The sequence below is a fragment of the Protopterus annectens genome, chromosome 1.part1 (assembly GCF_019279795.1).
Source record: "Protopterus annectens isolate FY-2018-M chromosome 1.part1, PAN1.0, whole genome shotgun sequence".
In the NCBI taxonomy this organism is placed as follows: Eukaryota; Metazoa; Chordata; order Ceratodontiformes; family Protopteridae; genus Protopterus; species Protopterus annectens.
This window is the reverse complement of record NC_056726.1, coordinates 1,483,664,706-1,483,685,255: the sequence shown is the minus strand read 5'-3', so window position 1 is coordinate 1,483,685,255 and position 20,550 is coordinate 1,483,664,706. Positions and strand designations below refer to the sequence as shown.

The following is a 20,550-nucleotide window of genomic DNA, read 5'->3' as shown; positions in this document are numbered from 1 at the left end:
TGCGAATCATAATAGTACGTGTGCTAAGTATTAGTAAATAAGAGTCATTCAGAAGAGGAGATGTAATATGCACAGTGCAAAACTGTTCCAACAAAACAATTCAATTCAAGAAGGCATATCTTACTGAAGATAATTTTAACATATGTTACAAAACACAATTGTTAACCTACAATTCTCCATATTGAAAGACATGAGCAGATTTATTTCACATATAATGTTTACTCCATTTAGAATCAGCATTAATCAATAACTTCCTTCAAAAATAATTATGGTATGTGTATTGGAAGTAGAAAATACCAACATGTGGATATGAAAATCAAGGTCTTTGAAGGTCATTCATTGTTAAGTTTGATATTCAAATATATAGCCTATCTACCTATTCAGTCACTACGAGTATAGCAGGGAAACTTGTTCAAATTCCAGAACAAGTCATAAAGAGACTGTAATATGGATTAGAACATGACAAGATTTTGAATTTTATTGAACTGTAATGTGTACTGATGTGGTGGTGCTGCGGTAGTGCTGTCGCCAGACAGTAAAACGTTGTCCCGTTCGATTCTCAGCTAGAGCGTCTTCTCTCTGGAGACATGCGTGAATGGGCATGCCTTCATTGAAGGTTGTGCGTCAGGGCTGGCAACTCGGCACGTAAAAATCTGCTGCCAATCATTAGGGACCGGAGTTCCGCTGTGGCGACCCCTAACCAGGAAAAGCCGAAAGACACAACAATATGTAGTGATGTAGCTGTAAATAATCATTATCTCCCACCAAGTTTGACAGCCACTTAGAAACATAGATTAATGTAGCTAAATTGCAAATAAAAGTTGCTATTTTATTATCACTAACTAAAGAAACTTATCTTAAAATTAAAGCACAATTTCTCTGATGCTGTTTACCTTGCAACAGTCCCTAGCTGCATGTTAGGTTACTTCACTTAATGTTATTCGTACAGCCATAGTAACAGTAGAACAAACTGCAGATATACAACATGCCATGAATGTCTTGCCATGACTGTGGATGTACTATCTGCAGTGTGCCCAAAAATATCCCTGATAACTAATATTAATATAGAAAGACGAAAGCACTAGCAGGTCTGGATTATACAAGGTCATTATTTGGAAAATCTGCAATGCTTATTTTTTTTAAATAATGTCAATGTATGTTGAGATAAACCATGACAGGGCAGTGGGTAATTCATGCATTTACCCATGGTGGAGGCAGGGTGTAGTTTGATCATTCAGACAGTGCCCTCATAACCAAATAGCTTCACTGTGAGGGAAATATAAATTGTGAACACCCTGCTCTGGTGCATGGCCTCATTATATACTACTCTAGTAGTTATAATCTGGCCAGACCCTGCTATGGTACATGGCAGTATTATACAGTACTCTGGTACATGTAATGTGGCCAGATTCTATTAGGGTGCATGGCCTCATTATGCACGGTATCTGGAAGTGTATAATGTGGTCAGACCCTTCTCTGGTGCAAGGTCACATCATAAAGTACTCTGGTAGTGTATAATGCTGCTGGACCCTGCTATGGTGCATGGTCAAATTATACAGTATTCTGGTAGTTTATAATGAAGCCACACACCGTTATGATGCATGACGACATTATACAGTACTTTAGTATGTATAATCTGGCCAGACCCTGCTATTACATGGGCACATTATAAAGTACTCTGGTAGTGTATAATACAGCCAGACCCTGCTATGGTGCATGTTAGTATTATACACACAGCAGTGGCACAGTGGTGCAGAGGTTAACATTGTCACCTCAAAGCAAGAGGTTCTCTGGTTCGATTCTTGGCTGGGTTGACTTCTGTGCTGAGTTTGCATTTCCTCCCTGTGTTCATGTGGGTTTCCTCCCTCATTCCAAAGACATGCGTCTGGAGCTTTTCCCCCTGGACCTCCACTGGAAATTGGCTCATTCCAAGTCAGACTTTCCCGGACAATAAATAAATAAATAAATAAATAAATATATACAGTACTTTGGTAGTGCATAGTGATGTTAGATCCTACTTTGGTGCATGGCAGCTTTCTGCAGTACCCTGGTAATGTTTAATGTGGCCAAACCATGCTTTGGTACATATTGGCATTATACAGTACTCTGGTTATGTATAATGTGGCTAGACGCTGTTATGATGCATGGTAGCATTATATAATACTCTAGTACTGTATAATGAGACCCTGTTATGTTGCATGGCCACCTTATACAATGCTCTGGTACTTTATAATGTGGCCAGACTCTGCTATGGCATATTGCTGCATTATACATTACTCTGCTAGTATATCATTTGTTGAGACCCTGCTATGGTGTATTGCGGCATTATACAGTACTCTGGTAGTATATAATAGAGTCAGATCTTGCTATGGTATATGACCAAATTATAGCAGCTAGACCCTGTTATAGTGCATGACCACATTATATAGTACTCTGGTATGTGTTATGTGACCAAACCCTGCTATGGTACATTGCTGCATTATAAAGTACTCTGGTACATGTATAATGTAGCCTGACCCTGCCATGGCACTTGTCAACATTATACAATACTCTGGTTGTGTATAATGTGGCTAAACCCTGCCATGGTGCATGTAGGCATAATACAGTACTCTGGTACTCTATAATTCAGCCTGACCCTATTATGGTACCTGGCAGCATTATGAAATACTCTGGTAGTATATAATGTGGCCAGACCCTGCTATGGTTCATGGGCACATTATACAGTACTCTGGTAGTTAAAATGTGACCAGAACCTCTATGGTGCTTGACCACATGATACAGTACCAGGTATCTGTGCTATGTTTCTATAATTGAGGACTTCTCTTTATGATCTTTGACGGTAATATAATACTTGCACAAATCAGGAGAGTTAACAGATCAGAACTCAATAAGTACATTTTTTTTCGGAATCATCTGGGCAATCAAAAGCATCTTCATACTAAATATAACCTACACATTATGCTATGGCCTCCAAACTCAGTATATTTAGAGGAATTCTACAGCAACATAGAAAGGGGGGGGGGGTGGGATTCTCCTTCCTGTTCAAACAGCTCAGATGATCGAAACCCTTTTTTTATTGCGCAGCCTGACTGCCAGCTGCATGTGACCCCTTCCTACAGAACAACCCTTCCTGACTGCATCTTTATATGACCCCTTCCTACAGCCCTTCCTGACTACATCTTTGTATGACCCCTTCCTACAGAACAACCCTTCCTGACTGCATCTTTATATGACCCCTTCCTACAGAACATCCCTTCCTGACTGCATCTTTATATGACCCCTTCCTACAGCCCTTCCTGACTGCGTCTTTATATGACCCCTTCCTACAGCCCTTCCTGACTGCATCTTTATCACTCTAGAGCTGATAGTATAATGAGCACAGAAAATGGGGTCAGATCCTCTCATTATTTTAAATAGCAAGTTGTTCTAGATGCAAATAACTGAAATTTAGGGCATCTGTATCCATCCATCCACAACTCCTTTTCTAATTTTTGCATATGGGGTTGATGTGTCATTTCAACAGTGACAATCATCTAGAGCCAATGTTTATGCCACCGGGTGGCTAGACCTGCCATGGGAATTCTTCCATACCACACACTAGGGCATCTGTATCATTATATTAATTTTCAAATGTGTATTCAGCTTCATATTGGAATAAAAGGGTATTGATAAGGCAAAAGGCTTATATAATCAAATAATATGTAAATGCGTACCATATTTCTAAAATGAAGAATGATAGATAGTTACCATTCTGGATAGTAGTTTTATAATTCAGCTAATAACCCAGAATGCTACATGCCATGTCTTAACTACGCAAAGAGATGATTATCTGCATCTGATATGCACATATTTTATCTTTTTCTTTTAAGGTTTGATCTCAGTAAAAACACATCTGTGGAAGGGTATGTAGTTCTGTTGGCTCCCAACAACACCGATCCGGGAACAGTTGTTACTGTTACAGTAAGAGCCGAAGCTCAGGATCTGTCTGACTTCAATTATGCTATTACCTCTTTAACAGTATCAAGAACGGTAAGCAACATCAGTGTTTCAGTTTGCATACTTTATCGATCACTCTAATTTTAATAAGGAACCCAAAAGTTTATTATTATAGGTTCCATTAGAAATACCATTTAGTATTGTTGCTGAAAGAACTTGTAAAATGCTGGAAGTAAAAACTATGTAGCTGTATTGTCATACAAAAGGAAAGGAAAGGTTGTTAATAATATAAGCAATAGAGTGGTTCAGCAGATAAAATTATTGCCTTACAGTGCTTGTTTCTTTGTTTTGGTTCCTTGCTTGGCTACCTTCACTATGGAATTTAGATGTTCTTTATCTGTGCATGTAACTTTTTACCAAAAGGCCCAGTCTGCTTCAAAATCTAAAGACATACAGGTTAGGTCAACTGGTGGAAGTTATAATTACCATTCAGTGTATATGGACTGTGCAAGTGTCCTGTGATGGACTGGCATCTCATCCTGGATCATTTCCTGCCTTATGCCATTGCTTGACAAAATAGGCTCTGGATCACTGTGATACTGAAATCAATAAAGAAAGAAAGACACATAGCTACCAGAATTTTGCAGATTATATTGCAATTTGGACTGATTGCCTGGTCTTAAAGATAGACTTCTATGTCTTGTGTATTTTTAAGGTATAAAAAACTGCTCTTTCTGAAAAAAGAATTAAGTACTACAGTGTTTATGGAAGCTGTAGAAAAAGTTGTGAGTGATCTGCTGCAAACTGTGATCTGAGTGTACAAATAAGAAACTAGATGTTAGGCCCACCAAGAGACAAACAATAAGTGATGGAGTGTTTAATAAGTACACTGACAGAAGAGTGCCAAAAAGATTGAAAATGCTTTGCAAAGAGTGCAGGAAGGCAAATGTAAAACTGTAATACACATACTGTGATGCATTCAGTTACAATGAGTAAGTTAAACTAGATTGTGCCACATAATCTAAAATCATGATTTAATGTTTCCAATTTCATTATATAACAGAAAATGACTGCCAAATCATACACGTCACCGGTGAAGTGACAGAAACAAACCTAAAAGCAGAATTAGATAGAAGGGAAGCACTTCTTGTAATTTCTGCTACAGATTACAAGAAAAGTATATGCATACATATATACATACATAGATACATAAATAAAAATCAGTGGTGTTATTAAGGATATATAAAAGCAATGGAAGTCAATTGCATGGTCTAACGACGAAGCTTTGAAAATGGCACCATTGTACAAAGTGCTACAAGCTTTGAAAATGACTGCATTGTACAAAGTGAGTACAAGCTTTGAAAATGACAGCATTGTACAAAGTGCGTACATTTTAATCCCAACAAGAGGGGTCATCACAATGACCACAGAATGCTTACAGTGTTGCTCACTTTTCCTAGCAGCACATTTATCCGACATTGAATTCCGAGTCACTAAGCAGCATGAAGTGTTGCCAGTTACCACACCTATAACGACCTTGTAATCATTAACCTAGTAAACACCTGTGAACCTATGAACTATTGTATAAGGCAGCAAGAGAGACTAGCAGTAGTGGTGTAGCCAGGCATACGCCACATACACCATAGCATACATTTTGATTTACAACTAATTCATTTATTTTGTGCAAGGATGTGGTAGACTTTAATCAAAAATGTTATGGCATCTTTACCATGACTTTATTATATTGAATTTTACATTTTGATAAATGTTAAAAATGCTTTCAAAATGCCAAGTTGGCTAAATTCTTTCTTTGCTTTAGCCTGTCAGGTTCATCTTCATAAATTTCATAGATATTTCAAGGCCACTAAATTTTATTACCATTCATGCCTTGCAGGTATCCTTCTTCAGGCTTCACATCCTCTGTCCAGAAGGGCCACACCAGTCAATCCTGGACTAAATTTGTGGCTACTCATCCCCTCATCCAGGTTACTGTATGTTTAAATGAAAACAGTGGCTTGGGACACAATGGGCTATAACTCTATCCCTCTACCATGCTTTATTTATCCATCGATAAAGATTTAGATCCCTGCTTCTAGTATTGGTGGAGATATTGGACTTGCTGTGATACAGGAGTTACAGCACAATTGGGTCTCTAATGACACAGCAAGTGAGACAGAGATCTCACATCAAAAGTCTATAAAACACTGAATAAATAGATTGAGTTTCAGTCTCTCTTGGTATTTCAGGGACTTTAGGCCTATTGCTGGGAACCTTTGCAGTCATTTCAACTTTTTTGATATGTTTTATCAGATATATTTTAAATGAAGCACTGTACTCAGTAATTGATTTGATCAACACTGAGTATAAGGGGGTGACTACCCCCGTTAGACATTGGTGATAACATTTCTTTGCCAACTAGCTGTGCTAAATAAAAACAAAATCCTGACAACAATTGCCACATGATGTTAAACAGAGAAGAAATTATTAACTTAAGTCCCTGGGTCCCTGACTACATTTTCATTTTGTAATGGTATGTTATCTATACAATACAATGGGGGAGGGGTTGTCTAACAAAAATGATAATATTACCCATTTTAGCTCTTAAGTTTGAGCCCATTTTTAGTATATCGAGAATTTACTAGGATCGGTTCATGCAGGAGGGCTTGGATATCACAGGGTGACTTAACAATAACTTCCAGTATGCTGTCCTCTGCAGACTTGGTAGTCAGAGGTCATGGCTCATTGGTTGGAGATCTGAGAAGCAAAAGCGTAAACGGAGAGGTTTCAGCACTGATCCCTGAGGAACACTACTGGTCACTTTCATGCTTTCTGATGAGGCAGCTGTAACCCGCATTGTATGGGATCTGTATTTCAGCCAAATTGCTCTATGGGTTCTGTATTTCAGCCAGTTTGCTATCCACCTTACAACATCTTATTTTTAAAGCAATTAGCTTCTATATGATGCCAGCATAGGGAATGGTGCTGAAGGCCTTGGCCAGATCAAGAGTCACCATATGTACCTCATGACCTCCGAGCTCCGACTACAGCCTCTGTAACCCTTCCAAAGAAGTTTACCAGATTCGATAGACATGATCTACCTTTCATTAAGCCAAACTTAGGCATCAAGTCTAAGAAGATTGTTTCATTATTAAAAAGTATAGTGTTTAGAAACGTGTCTTGCCTGGCATGATACTACATTTGGGTGGGTGAGTGAGGGGTTACATTCTAGAGGCTGAAGCAGAATTCAAAAACTCTTGGCTATAAATTACATGACAATTGCTAAACAGTTACCAGGTAAGGAGTATCCTCATCCAGTGGGAAACAAGGAATGATAGTACAGTTGTGTAAAATCTTACCATAACAGTAGATGCCCTTGCCTTCACTGTTGCAGTATTCTTACCATATGAGATTCCCTGCCATGAAAGCCTGACATCCAGCCACTATACCAAAGACTCCTGTTGCTTTAAAGGTGTGCCAAACGTCACCCAAATTCTCCTTGTGTTGCATAGGGCATAAAGGTGACATTCGGGCCTATCATAGTCAGAATTGATTGCCCCAGTAGGAACACCAGTCCAAGGAACCCAAGAAATAATCTATACATCCATGAAGGCAAAGGACTAGGGGGGATGGAGGGAGGGAGGGAGCGAATACTGCAGCAGTGAAGGCAAGGACATCTACCGTGATGGTAAGAGTTTACACAACTGTACTATGTCCTTACATTCACTGCTGCAGTACTCATTGCATATGGGAGAGTGCAAAGGTCAAGGGGAAACTATGGAGGGGAAGGAGCAGAACAGCCCCCTAAAAACCATGAAGAACAGAACTAGCTAAACCAGTCCGAGCTCTAGAGATACCATCCAACTTGTAGTGCTTGGTAAAGGTATGCACAGAAGTCCAAATACTGTATCTGCTTCAAGAATACAGTTAGTATCCAAACCCTTGAAAAAAGCACCAGAAGAAGCCACAGCTGTAGTAGAATGAGCCTTGACTGAAGAGGGAAGGCTCTTGCCATGAAAAGTGTAACAAAAAGAAATAGCTTTACAAATCCAAGAAGAAATAGTTTACTTGGATACAGCAAGTCCCAGAGATCTAGGATGAAAAGAAACAAATAACTGATCAGATTATGAGATGTCTAAATACATCCAATGTATGCAGCACCTCTCACTGTCAGTTCGTGGTGAGGGGGAAAAACGTAGCCAGATTAATAGACTGATTAAGTGAAAGCTCATTAACCACCTTAGGCATAAAAAAAGGGTTAGTGTGCAAGGACACTGTGTCCTCATGAAAGATCAAAAAAGGATGACAAGCCATAACAGCCTGTAACTCACCTGTCTGGCAAACGTAAATGCTAAGAAAAGAACATTCTTCCAGGAACAGTGTTGTATGGAAACTGAAACAGCAGGCTCAAAAGGAGGCTGAGTCAACTTCTACAAAACAAAATTAAGATCCCAGGGAGGAGGAACAGGCTTCCTGTGAGGTCTAATATTAAGGACAAATTATTTCATCTCAAATCCAGAAGCTAAAGGATGAGAAAAAGGCAGACAAGCAAAGATAGCTGACAAGTGGGCCTTAATAGAAGAATAGGCCAAACCAGCATTGAGCAACTCACACAAATAAGAGAGAACCAAAGGAACATCCGCAGTAAGTGGTTCCAGGTTACGAAAGAGACATTAAATAGAAAACCTCTTCCATTTGGGTAAGTAGGATTTCCTAGTAGTAGGTATCCTGCCCTCCTGCAGGACTTGTAGCACATCCTCAGAAAAAAAGGTGTCCATGAGGAATCAAAATCCTGTCACCCACAGTGTCAGCTGAAACGTGGACAGGTGGGGATGGATGAGAGGTCCTTTGTCAAATACCCCTGCAAATGAAAACATCAATAGCACACCCATAAGTGTAGACTCAGAGGTGAGTGATCTAGGTACACAGACAGGTTGTACCTTGAACATTCACCTCCATGTGTCCACTGTGGTGAGGAAGTCCTTCTTTGTGACACAACTTATAAGTAAAGGTATCCAAATCCAAGGAAATTATAGTCCCACTGTACTCAGTTCTCGTTAGACCAATAATCCAGTACAATGTGCCATTTGGCATATACTTGTCTAGGCACTCACCAGCAACTCTCTCCTCATATATGTTAGGGGATGTGTAAGTCTCCCAGTTGATGGAAGGATAGTTGAAGTCCCATAGGAGTATAGTATTTGGCCTAATTCAGAGGGACTCCATACTAGTCAGATAGGAGGTATGGGTCAATGGGGACATGGGAGGGTCCTATAGTTAAGGTCTATATCATATATTCGAAATTCCAAAATATCGAACACCATAAGTTTGAACTTGGAATTTCGAAATATGATAACATCGAACACTCAGAATAGCAAATTTTTTCTCAGGGAAAAAATTTGCTGTTCCTAGAAACATACACACAACACAAGCACACCAAAATAAATAAACCACACACATACAGTTAACAAAACTCATCCCTACACTAAACCATACATACATTCTTAACTATCTACTTACCTTAACCCGCACCCTAACCCTAAGGTTCGTAACTGTCGCACCACAGTGGAGGAAATAGCAAAGCCACGGAACGGCCCACCGAAATCTTGCCCTAGGTAAAATTTCAATGTTCCGGGGCTTCTCTGTTTTCATCCTTCGATGTAGTGGGTTCGATATTATAACATTCGAAGTTTTACAACTTCAAAGTTATAATATAGACCCCTATAGTTAGTTATGATGTGATAAGGGGTTTTGCTAATGGTAAGTTGGATGTGGAGAAGTTCCAGGTTGTTATCCTGTCTAAAGAGCCTGAAGGTGAAATTTTAGACCTGCAGGGCCTTCTTCTAGTGCAGTGGTTATAGATCTGACAATTCCCAGTCATATCTGTTAACACATGGCTATAGAACTGACAAATCATAGCCATATCTTTTAACACATGGTAGTAGAAATGACAGATCACAGCTGCATCTGTTAATATATAAGTTCATAGGTTCATAGGTAAATACTAGACAAATCAGTCTACAGACTATTATATGACTAGAGATATCCTCCATTGTGGGCGATAGGCCCAGATTTGGATATAAAAATAAGAAATCTATATGCCAGAGGTTGTTTTCCGAAACTTAACAGTGGAGTATCAGTAACTAATATAGAACAACACACTACTAAATGTGACAAATGTTCATACTGTAATTTTATAGATGAATCATATACATTTACACACCCTACTAGTAATAAATTATTTACACACCTTCCTAAAGCAGACTGCAACACTAGGGACTTGGTATATTTAGCAAACTGCACAGCATGCCAGAGCTTCTATGTTGGCAAAATGAACAGAAGCTTGAGGAAGCGAATACGTGATCATATATACTGAGCACGAAGAGGCATGACATACACTGCGATAGCCAAGCATATGCAGACTCCAGACAACGCACATGTATTTAAATTTCTAGTATTGGAAGTTGTTGGAATGGATGCTAGAATGGGTTATTTAATAAATAGAACCTACCAAGCAGAGATGAGATGGATTTTTAGACTAGGAGCACATTGTCCACCTGGACTCAATGAACATGTTTCGGTGCAACCTGCACTCAGAGCCAGGCCACTTAAGAAGTAATATTCTAGATGATATTTATACATTTCATTCTCTGCACTCTACTCTTATTATATCAGTTGTATAGGGTCCATATATTGGAGGCACGTAGATTTCATTTCCCCATACACTTAACTTGATAGTTTGTGGTAGTGGTACATATGCCAAAGAGGCGTTTTTAGGTTTTGTTTGCACTTAGTGTATACTATGGCATCATTTCTTGGTTTTTAACAATTGATTTTTATAACAATTTATTTTAATTTAATGAATTTATACATAGTTATGTCATTTATGCTTTGTGTTAGTCTACATATTTATATTTGCTATGCATTTGATAATATGTTCAGGAGATGTATATACATTGCACATGAGTATTGGTAACTGTATGCTATTAATTACACCATAGCAACTTGATGATGCATTTTATGTGATTGGATATTATGTACAATGAGCTGTTATTTAAACATCATGTGTTTCTGGGTTATTTGTTAGAGCTGAAGAAGCTACATGTGAAAGCGCTTATCTTTGTTTTCCTGCACTGTTTTATTCATTAAATTTATTTACTAATCCTTGCCGTGGACTGCTGGTGTGTTTTACATAGTTAATTCATGTTAACCATTATGTCAAGTCCTGACCCCTAAACGTATAGACCTCATGCACTGGTGGGGAATCAAACCCAGGTCAACTTCTTGGAAATCAGCCATTGTCAATAATATACCATTAATGTTACAGAACTGACAAATCACAGCCACATCTATCACATGGTTATATAACTGAAAAATCATAGCCACATCTGTTAACATACAATTATAGAGCTGACAAATCATGGTCACATCTGTTATCACATGGTTATAGAACTGACAAATCACATGGTTCTAGAACTGACAAATAGCAACAGTAACTGTTAATCTTGGTTATAGAACTGTCAAATCACAGCCACATTTTTTAACACGTGACAATAGAACTGATAGATCAAAACCACATCTGATGGTATGTGATTATAGAACTGTCAAATCATGGCCACATCTGTTAGCAAGTGGTTACAGATTTGACAAATTACAGCCACATCCATTAACACATGGTTATACAACTGACAAATCACAGATGCATCTATCAACACATGCTTATAGAACTAACAAATCTCAGCCACATCTGCTATCACATAGTTCAACAACAGACAGCCATATTTGTTGACATATGGTTATAGAACTGACAAATCACAATCAGGTCAAAATGCCTCAAGAACAGGGTCCCTGATGCACACAACTGATGTGGGGTATGGCACAGGAAGACATTTAGATTCAAAGTGATGGGCCACCAGAAGGAATAGAGCCAAAGGAAAGGAACATAGACTTTGACAACAACTGATGAACAGTGCCAAAAGAAGAATGGATGGTCAAAGTAATACTGCAAGAAGGATAGCGGGCCGGTGCGGTACTCCATGGAGGCTGTGTGACCTTTGTTAAACCACAAGAGGTACTGTAGAAAGTACAATGGACAGTATTGTACCATAGCAGTAAAAGGCACTAAGGCACCCAAATGGAAGGCTCTTGTTATAAAGGTGGGTTCATCCAATGAAATTATTGAAAGAAGGTAGAAATATCCAGTGGTGTCACAGATTTACTGCCCTGAGCATGAATGCTTCATATTCATGTATGTATCATTGAAATGCACTAAACTGAAGAACCATTGCAGTTATATAGTGTTTTCAAATGTAACTAAGTATAAATGCTTTATAGTATTATAGCATTATCTAATTTACCTGCCCAGCTATAGACTGAAAATAAGAGGAGATGTAGTGTATTAGGTGATGCTGTGCAGGTGTGTGTGTCTGCATTTGTGCCCCTTTATTTTTGTATGTGCATGTGCAAGTATGTGTCTGTGGGCATTTGTGTTTGCACATATCTACATGCTTGTTTGCACATGTGTGAATGTGTGGGTGTGTGTCTGAGTGTGTTTGCCAATGTGGGTGCGCACGTGCGCACGCGTGCGCGCGCGTGTGTGTGTGTGTGTGTGTGTGTGTGTGTGTGTGTGTGTGTGTGTGTGCACGCGCGCATGTGCATGTGCATGTGTGTGCATGTGTGTATGTATGTTTGAATATGTCTACAAAATGTTCACAAAGTAAGTCAAAGTATCAGTTCTGTCTCTCTGTTTATTTGTGAAGTATACAGTATAAAGTTAAATTGTTTAGAACACAACTATACCCATTTGGACCATGTGAATCCACCTGGGGACATAAATGTTTTGGTCATATTCTCATCTTGCCCCCCCCCCCCCGAAAAAAACTGTACATATTAGGGAGTTTCAGTCTTTCATTAACTGGCTTCTAGTGATGATGATGATGTGATTTTTGTTCCTCTTCCTCTAAATTGTCTCTGCCCTGTCACTTTTCTTGTAAAAACTTAGATCTCCAGATTTGAACACACTAGTTTAGTCAAGGACTTAAGGACTTGCCAACTCTTTGTAAAGATAGACAACAACTTATTGTTTCACAGTGGTGTTAGCTGCTCCCAATATCCATTTTTTTTGTCTTGCTTCTTTCACACTATTTGCTTACCTTTAAGTCCGCAGATATAATTATTCCCTGATCCCTTTCATAGGTTCATAGGTGTTTACCAGGCTAACGACAACAAGGGCCTTTTTAAGCCTAGCCATGCATCCCAAATCTCTGACAAGTTCTGATACCCTTAATAAGTGTAAACATGGGCCTTGGAGATGAACCATTTACAGGTTACCTGTTTGCATTAGAGACACAGGTGCCAAACCAGGGTGAAATTCCGGTTTCCCATCCAGTTGTCCAACTTGCACTTGAATTGGGTTAGGGAGGAACTCTGCTTCACATGGATGGGGAGCCTGTTGCACAGACAGGGTAGTGTCTGGGATACATACCTATGTTTGACTTTCTTTGTTGTTAGCAGTTCCTCTGCAGTGTGTACATTTGTGTGCTTCTTTCTGTAGTATTGCTTCTCAGGCACATTGTGTTCCAGCTATCATAAATGTCTCCCATCATAATCTCTCAACCTCTTAACTCAAGAATTAGGGACAAAGTAAAACAATAAAAGGGGACAAAGCCAAAAAATCAGGGACAGGTTTGAATTATCACTTTTATACACTTAGAAAGTTGATAAAATAAAAAAAAGTGTGTTAGCATGCATTTTTCTGAAGGCCATGCCATCAGAAACTCAAATGTCATTATTTAGTGACTGTAATCCTCATCAGTTTGCCAAATAGCCATAAATGTCATGAGGAACAAATCACAAATATGAATCAAAATCAAGGACATTTTCCAAAATCAGGGACAGTTAAGAAATACGCCTCTAGAGAAGTTCCTTTTCACTTTTTTCTACCTTTTTCCGTATGAGTCTTTTTGCACACGTTTGTGACATCAGCAAGAAGGCGTTATTTTCCTTTCAGAAAAGAAAGATATAATTTCCTACCCAATTTCTGCAATAACATTTATGCAGACACACTGAAAAGGACCGGTCCCAGTACCGAGTCCTGTGCTGTCCCACTGGCAAGTATAGATGTTCATCATGTTTCACTGTTGCAGTCATTACAATTGGGTTATCCTGCTGGCAGGCTACCCGCAGTCGGCCCGAGTTCCAAAGTCTAGGTCCGGCGTCGGCTGCTGTCACCTCCTCCCTGACGTCAGTGTGCCAGGGGTATAAAAGATGCAACCGATGCCATTTTCTTCTGTCTTTCTTGCCGCACAATGCCCGAAGCAAAAGCAGTTCGCAAGTGCCGGTCAGCCGACTCCTGAGATTTTCAAATTCGAATTTCAGATCCGAAGTCTTCATTAAAGCTAAGTACCCCATTGGGGAAACATTTTCTTGCTCCAGACCGATGTCAGAAAAAGTTAATAATTGTATTTCTTGTGGGAAGCAAATACCTCATAAGGATTTTCATTCTTACTGTATTCCTTGCCTAGGCCCTGACCACAACATTGCTAGTTGTCGGTTTTGTGCTAGATTTAACCAATGCACTATTAAGCGTCGGTACGATTTTGCATTTCATTACTTTGGCAGAAGATTCAATTATATAATGCCGTCGGAACAGCTGACTACCTGAGTTTATAAAAAGGGCAAAGAAAAAGAAAAGGACAGGCATCCGAGGTCCAAAACCGACGATGAGGATTCGGTTAAGCCTGTCGCTGGTTCTCAGTGAGGCACTTTCGCAGCCCCTGATGCCCGCTACCTCAGAGCCACAGGCCGCTTCTGACTCTCACGTGGAGCAGAGTAGGCCACTGGAAACTCAAGGTATTGGACACTCGGAAACTAATCCCTCAGATGGGTCCAGAGCCGCTGAGCAGGCATCGGCTTCTGAGGGTGTTTTCAGACCTACACAGTTATATGTAAAACCAACTTCAGCTTCAAAGGCAAAGACTAAAGCAGCTCTAAAGACAAAGAAACAAGTGCAGCATTCTCCTGGACAGGCCTCCATGCCTAAAAAACAGATGCTTAAAATGGCTGAAGACCGAATTACTTTGATCAGGGGTTCCCATCCCCCTCCTGATAAGAGGTCTAGGCAAGAGATAGAATATGAATCTTCAGATCAGGTTTCCATTTCCTCTGATTCCTCTTCTGAACAGGAATATTCCCTTCTCCCCTATGAGGATTCTGATGCTAAAGAATCCATCCCTTCAGCCTCTCCTCCTGAGGATTATTCTTTTGGGGAGACCCTGCATACTATGAGGGAGCATTTCCACTGTGAGAGCCAGGATTACTCAGAATCCAAGAAAAGGCTCAGAGACTTCCTTTTATTACCTCAGCACAGGCCCCTTGCTATTCCTCCTGTTTTAGATATTGTAGATGATGTATTTTCAGAGTCCGGTCTGTCTCCTAACTCTTTACCACAGGCTCCTGTTAAGCCAGACAGATACTACAGGGCTCCTGATTCACATAAATTCCTTTACAAAAACCCTGCTGCTGACCCATAAACTATTTCTCAGGGTCCCAAGGGGGTCAAGGCTTCCACTGCAAAAAATCCTATCCCCTCTGATAGGGATTCAAGGGTCCTGGACAGATGGGGGGAAAAGATTTACACTTCTGCTACCTTGGCTGTAAGAGCTTTAAATTGTCAGTTTCATATTCTTAAATATCCGCAATATCTTATGTCACTGCTTAAACAGAAAATGTTGGCAAATTCAGAATGTACAGAAAACAAAGAAATGCAGGATTTATTGCATGCAGCTGAACAAGTGGGAAAGCATACTTTGCAATGTGGTTTTGATTCTCTAGAGGCCTCCTGCAGGCCGCTGTTACGGGTTCTGTCATTAGGAGGCATGCTTGGTTAAAAGAACAGAATCTGCCCGATCATGTTAAAGCAAAACTATTAGATGCTCCATTACAACATGATACCTTCTTTGGTGTTAAAGCAGAAGAGGTGTTGAAGAAAATGGAGGACAAAGCTAAATCTATGCAAACAGTGAAGGATTTCTTACAGGTACAGCCTCCCAGATTTAGCAGGAACTGGCCTAGAAAGAATTGGTCATTTCCAGTGTCAGACAGGCCACAAAGAGGCAGATACAGACGCCCCAGAGGCAGATCACAGCCCCAAGGCTCATACAGGCCTAAACAATGAGGTGCTTCTACCTCCAAAAGCGGAGAGGAAAGATCACAGCCATGCAGAAAGCAGTCTCAATGACTTCCCCCTGCCAGCACCAAGCACTTATCTTCTGGCAGCTCCTTTGGGGGGAAAACTAGCACTTTTTTCACAAAATTGACACATGATCACTCAGGACAAATGGGTCTTAAATATTGTATCTCAAGGCTACAGGTTCCACTTTCACACCCTGCCAAAGCCATACGGTATGCCAGACCTGCCACGCAATCAATGGGCAGAGGCACAAAAACAAGTTTTATCTCTCATGGACATGAGAGCCATTCAGCAAGTACCACAGCAAGAGCAGGGACAAGGATTTTACTCAAGGCTATTCTTGGTACCTAGAAAGGACAAAGCCTGGAGACCAATACTGGACCTGTCTATCCTAAACACATACCTGGATATTCCAAAATTCAAAATGTTAACTCTGCAGCAGCTTCTGCCCATGCTGGGCAAGAAAGCTTGGCTTGTGACTTTAGACCTAAAAGAGGCATACCTGCATGTCCCAATCAGACAGTCATGCAGAAGATACCTCAGATTTATAGCTGGCTCAATGCACTATCAATTCTCTGCACTGCCCTTTGGCTTATCTACTGCACCCAAGGTCTTCACAAAATGCTTGGCACCAGTAATTGCATTTTGCAGACAAAGAGGAATACAAATATATCCTTACTTGGATGACTGCCTTATTCAAGCAGGGAACAAAGACATCCTACTACAGCATCTGGCATTTGTAAAAAGATTACTAACAGCTCTAGGGTACACAGTAAACGAAAATAAATCAAAACTCGTACCCTTTCAAGAGATAATATTCCTGGGTGCAAGCTTAACTACAACTGCCCAGATGGCTTATCTCATGCCAGACAAACACAGACAACTGACTACTTATTTCAAAATGTTGGCAACAAAGACCCAGTTATCTGCAAGAAAAATTCTGCAGGCTTTGGGCTTCATGGCATCCTGCATGCTACTAATTCCATATGCAAGACTGCATATGAGGAAACTTCAATGGTATCTAAAAAGTGTTTGGACTCAACATTGCCACAGCCTGGAAACAATAATTACCCTCATTCCCTGCCTGCAACAGGAGTTTCAATGGTGGACAAAAGCCTGTCACCTCAACACAGGACAGCCTTTCACCTCACCCACAGCCAGGCAGACACTGACAACAGATGCATCAGAATATGCCTGGGGGACCCATATGGCAGGAAGATGTATTCAGGGCACATGGTCCGCAAGTCAAATGCATCTACATATCAATCAAAAAGAGATGCTAGCTGTTCAGAATGCCCTGACAGCCTTCAAGGATATACTTCATCCAGGACAACTACTGATAAAGACGGACAATACTACAGACATGTGGTACATAAACAAGTAGGGGGCCATGCATTCCTACCCCCTCTGCAGACTAGCCATGAACTTGTGCGACACAGCACTGACTTACCAAGTACACCTGCAAGCACAATTCCTGCCAGGAAGGATAAATACTCTAGCAGACGAACTAAGCAGAAACATAATGGATCCCCACGGGAAATTGGATCCACAAGTCTTCAGAATGATAACAAGGAACTGGGGATGCCCGGACATAGACCTATTTGCCTCTCCTCACAACTGCCAACTACAGAGATTCTGCACAAGGATGTATCACAAGCAAGCATGGAAAGTGGATGATCTATATATCACCTGGAAAAACCTAACAGTATATGCCTTTCCTCCTCTGCCTCTCCTCCCCAAGGTACTCCTCAAGGTCAGACAAGAGAAGCCAAAAATGATACCGATTGCCCCAGACTGGCCCCGCCAGCACTGGTACCCAATCCTAAAGAACTTGTCTCAATGCCCAGCTTGGACATTACCTCAAATTCCTCACTTATTGACCCATCAAGACAGTAGGATACTGCACAGCCAACTCAGAGCCTTAAACCTGGCAGCATGGCGAATAATGTAGCCGTTCAAGACACACCTCTCTCCAAAGCAGTGATGGATGTTATTTTGGAGGCCCAGAGGCCTAGCACCAGAAAATCTTATGCAGAAAAATGGAAGAGATTCTGTGCTTGGAACCAGGCACAAGGTATTGACATGACTGTTCCAAATATTCCTCAGATTTTGCAATACTTAACTGAGATGCTGGATAAAGGCCTTTCCTTTTCATCAATTAAAATTCATGCCTCTGCCATTTCAGCTCATTATAATACAGAACCACCTATTTTTTCTCATCCATTACTAAGGCAATACCTCAGAGGGGCCAATAACATAAACCTCCAAGGAGAGCACCAATACCTGCATGGGACCTCAACTATGTATTGGAAAAACTCACACTGCCTCCGTTTGAGCCAGCCTCTGCAGCTGATATAAAATTCTTATCCTGGAAAACAGCCCTGCTCCTAGCAATTACCTCTGCTAGACAAGTCTCAGAGTTGCAGGCACTCATGGCTGTGGAACCTTTTATTATTTTTCATCCTGACAGGGTTTCTCTAAGGACAAACCCTACATTTATGCCTAAGGTAGTGTCCAGTGTGGCCCTTAACCAAACAATTAATTTGCCTACTTTTTATCCAAACCCACAGAATAAGGGCAAGAGACTTCTGCATTCTTTAGACATTCACAGGCAGCTACGCTTCTACTTGGACAGAACCAAAGTTTTCAGAAAGACGGAACAACTTCTAGTAGCATATGCTGCAGGATCACAAGGAAAGCCTATCTCAAAGCAGACTATTTCAAAGTGGATAGGCCACTGCATTCATTTTTGCTATTCACAACATGGCAAATCAGTGCCTAAGGGCATTAGGCCACATTCAACCAGAGCAGCAGCCACTTCAGCAGCCTTCCTCAGAGGAGTACCAACCAAAGACATCTTAGAGGCTGCAACTTGGAGTTCAGTGCATACTTTTACAAAGCACTATCACTTACCTCTCTACTCTAAGTCCAGGGCAAACTTTGCCACTGCAGTTCTGCAGGGCCTGATAGCCTCTCCTAATCCTGTTTAGCACCAGCCTCCCAACCTTAGCTTTGGGATTCAACCCAATTGTAATGACTGCAACAGTGAAACATGATGAACATAGTACAGTTGTGTACCTACCATAAATGTAGATGTTCGAGTGTATTCACTGTTGCAGTCCAGGTTACTCTACCTTGCTGGGACTTATCTGTACTTCTCTATTCTATACAACCTATGTGGTGTATTTGCTTGTAGATGAAGGAAAAGTTCTTTTTTGTGCATGCATGCTTATTGGCATAATTTAACCTACCATTTAGGGGCACCTGACATCTGGAGCAAGAAAAACTGAAGAAAATAGCATCGGCTGCATCTTTTATACCCCTGGCGCACTAACGTCAAGGAAGAAGAGACAGCAGCTGATGCCGGACCTAGACTTTGGAATTCAGGCTGACTGCGGGTAGCCTGCCAGCAGGATAACCCAAATGTAATGACTGCAACAGTGAATACACTCGAACATCTACATTTATGGTAGGTACACAACTGTACTTTTCATTTGAATAAACTCGTCTTATTATAACCCTCTGCTTCCATTTTTGTTTAACAAGTGTTTTCTGCATTCTACAATCCTAAGACTTACTCTAAACCTGTCACACTTATTCAGTAACCTTTTCTTATATAGTGTCATATCCATGTTCTTTCTAAACTGTTAGCAGGACATGTCAATAGACCCTTTTTGCCTGGGTTACCTAGTCAGGAAAAGTTTTATTATTTTTTACTAGAAGAAAAGTGAAACTAAAAAAAAGCAAATGGCTTCCAAATAAGACTTTTTTATTCCATTCAGTGCAAGCGCATTAGAAAAGTTTGTAGATAGCTTGCTCAAATGATGCTAATTTTTTCCAGTTACTTTAACTGAATAGTTAGATTTATAGGTTTGTAGTTTCTTACTGAGCTTACAGTCAAGGATATAATCAAGAAGTTCAGCCACATCACCCAGTCGTAGTGAGGGATTAATACTGTCCATGAGTACATCATCCCCACGTATTCCAATCTAATATGTTATTGCGCATTCAGTCATTCTGAATAGTTTTAAAGGCTGCCAGGCAAGTAGTCTGTATGATATGTAGGAGGGTCCTAATCCAGAAATGACGGATGCTTGTGTCAGTGGTATTGTTAATAAAATGCTGTATGTTTAAGTCTCTGGTTCTCAGGTAAATAAGGTGGTGTAGGCTTACGTTTCTAGCAGGTGTTTACTTACCATTGGCTCTGTTAAGGTAAATGACATCAATGATTACCAAGGAAGTAGGGACCGCCTCCCCCACTGATGATTACCATGGAAGTAGGGACCGCCTCCCCCACTGATGATTACCATGGAAGTAGGGACCGCCTCCCCCACTGATGATTACCATGGAAGTAGGGACCGCCTCCCCCACTGATGATTACCATGGAAGTAGGGACCGCCTCCCCCACTGATGATTACCATGGAAGT

General features: G+C 40.5%; 1 protein-coding gene across 1 annotated transcript in view; it reads left to right on the top strand.

Moving 5' to 3' along the window:
- LOC122816424 overlaps positions 1-20,550 on the top strand; it is a 142,593-nt gene that overhangs the window by 70,358 nt on the left and 51,685 nt on the right. Inside the window, exon 3 of the mRNA XM_044089207.1 lies at positions 3,870-4,029. Within this exon, the coding sequence (XP_043945142.1) occupies positions 3,870-4,029 (160 nt within the window). The remainder of the gene's footprint in view (positions 1-3,869; positions 4,030-20,550) is intronic.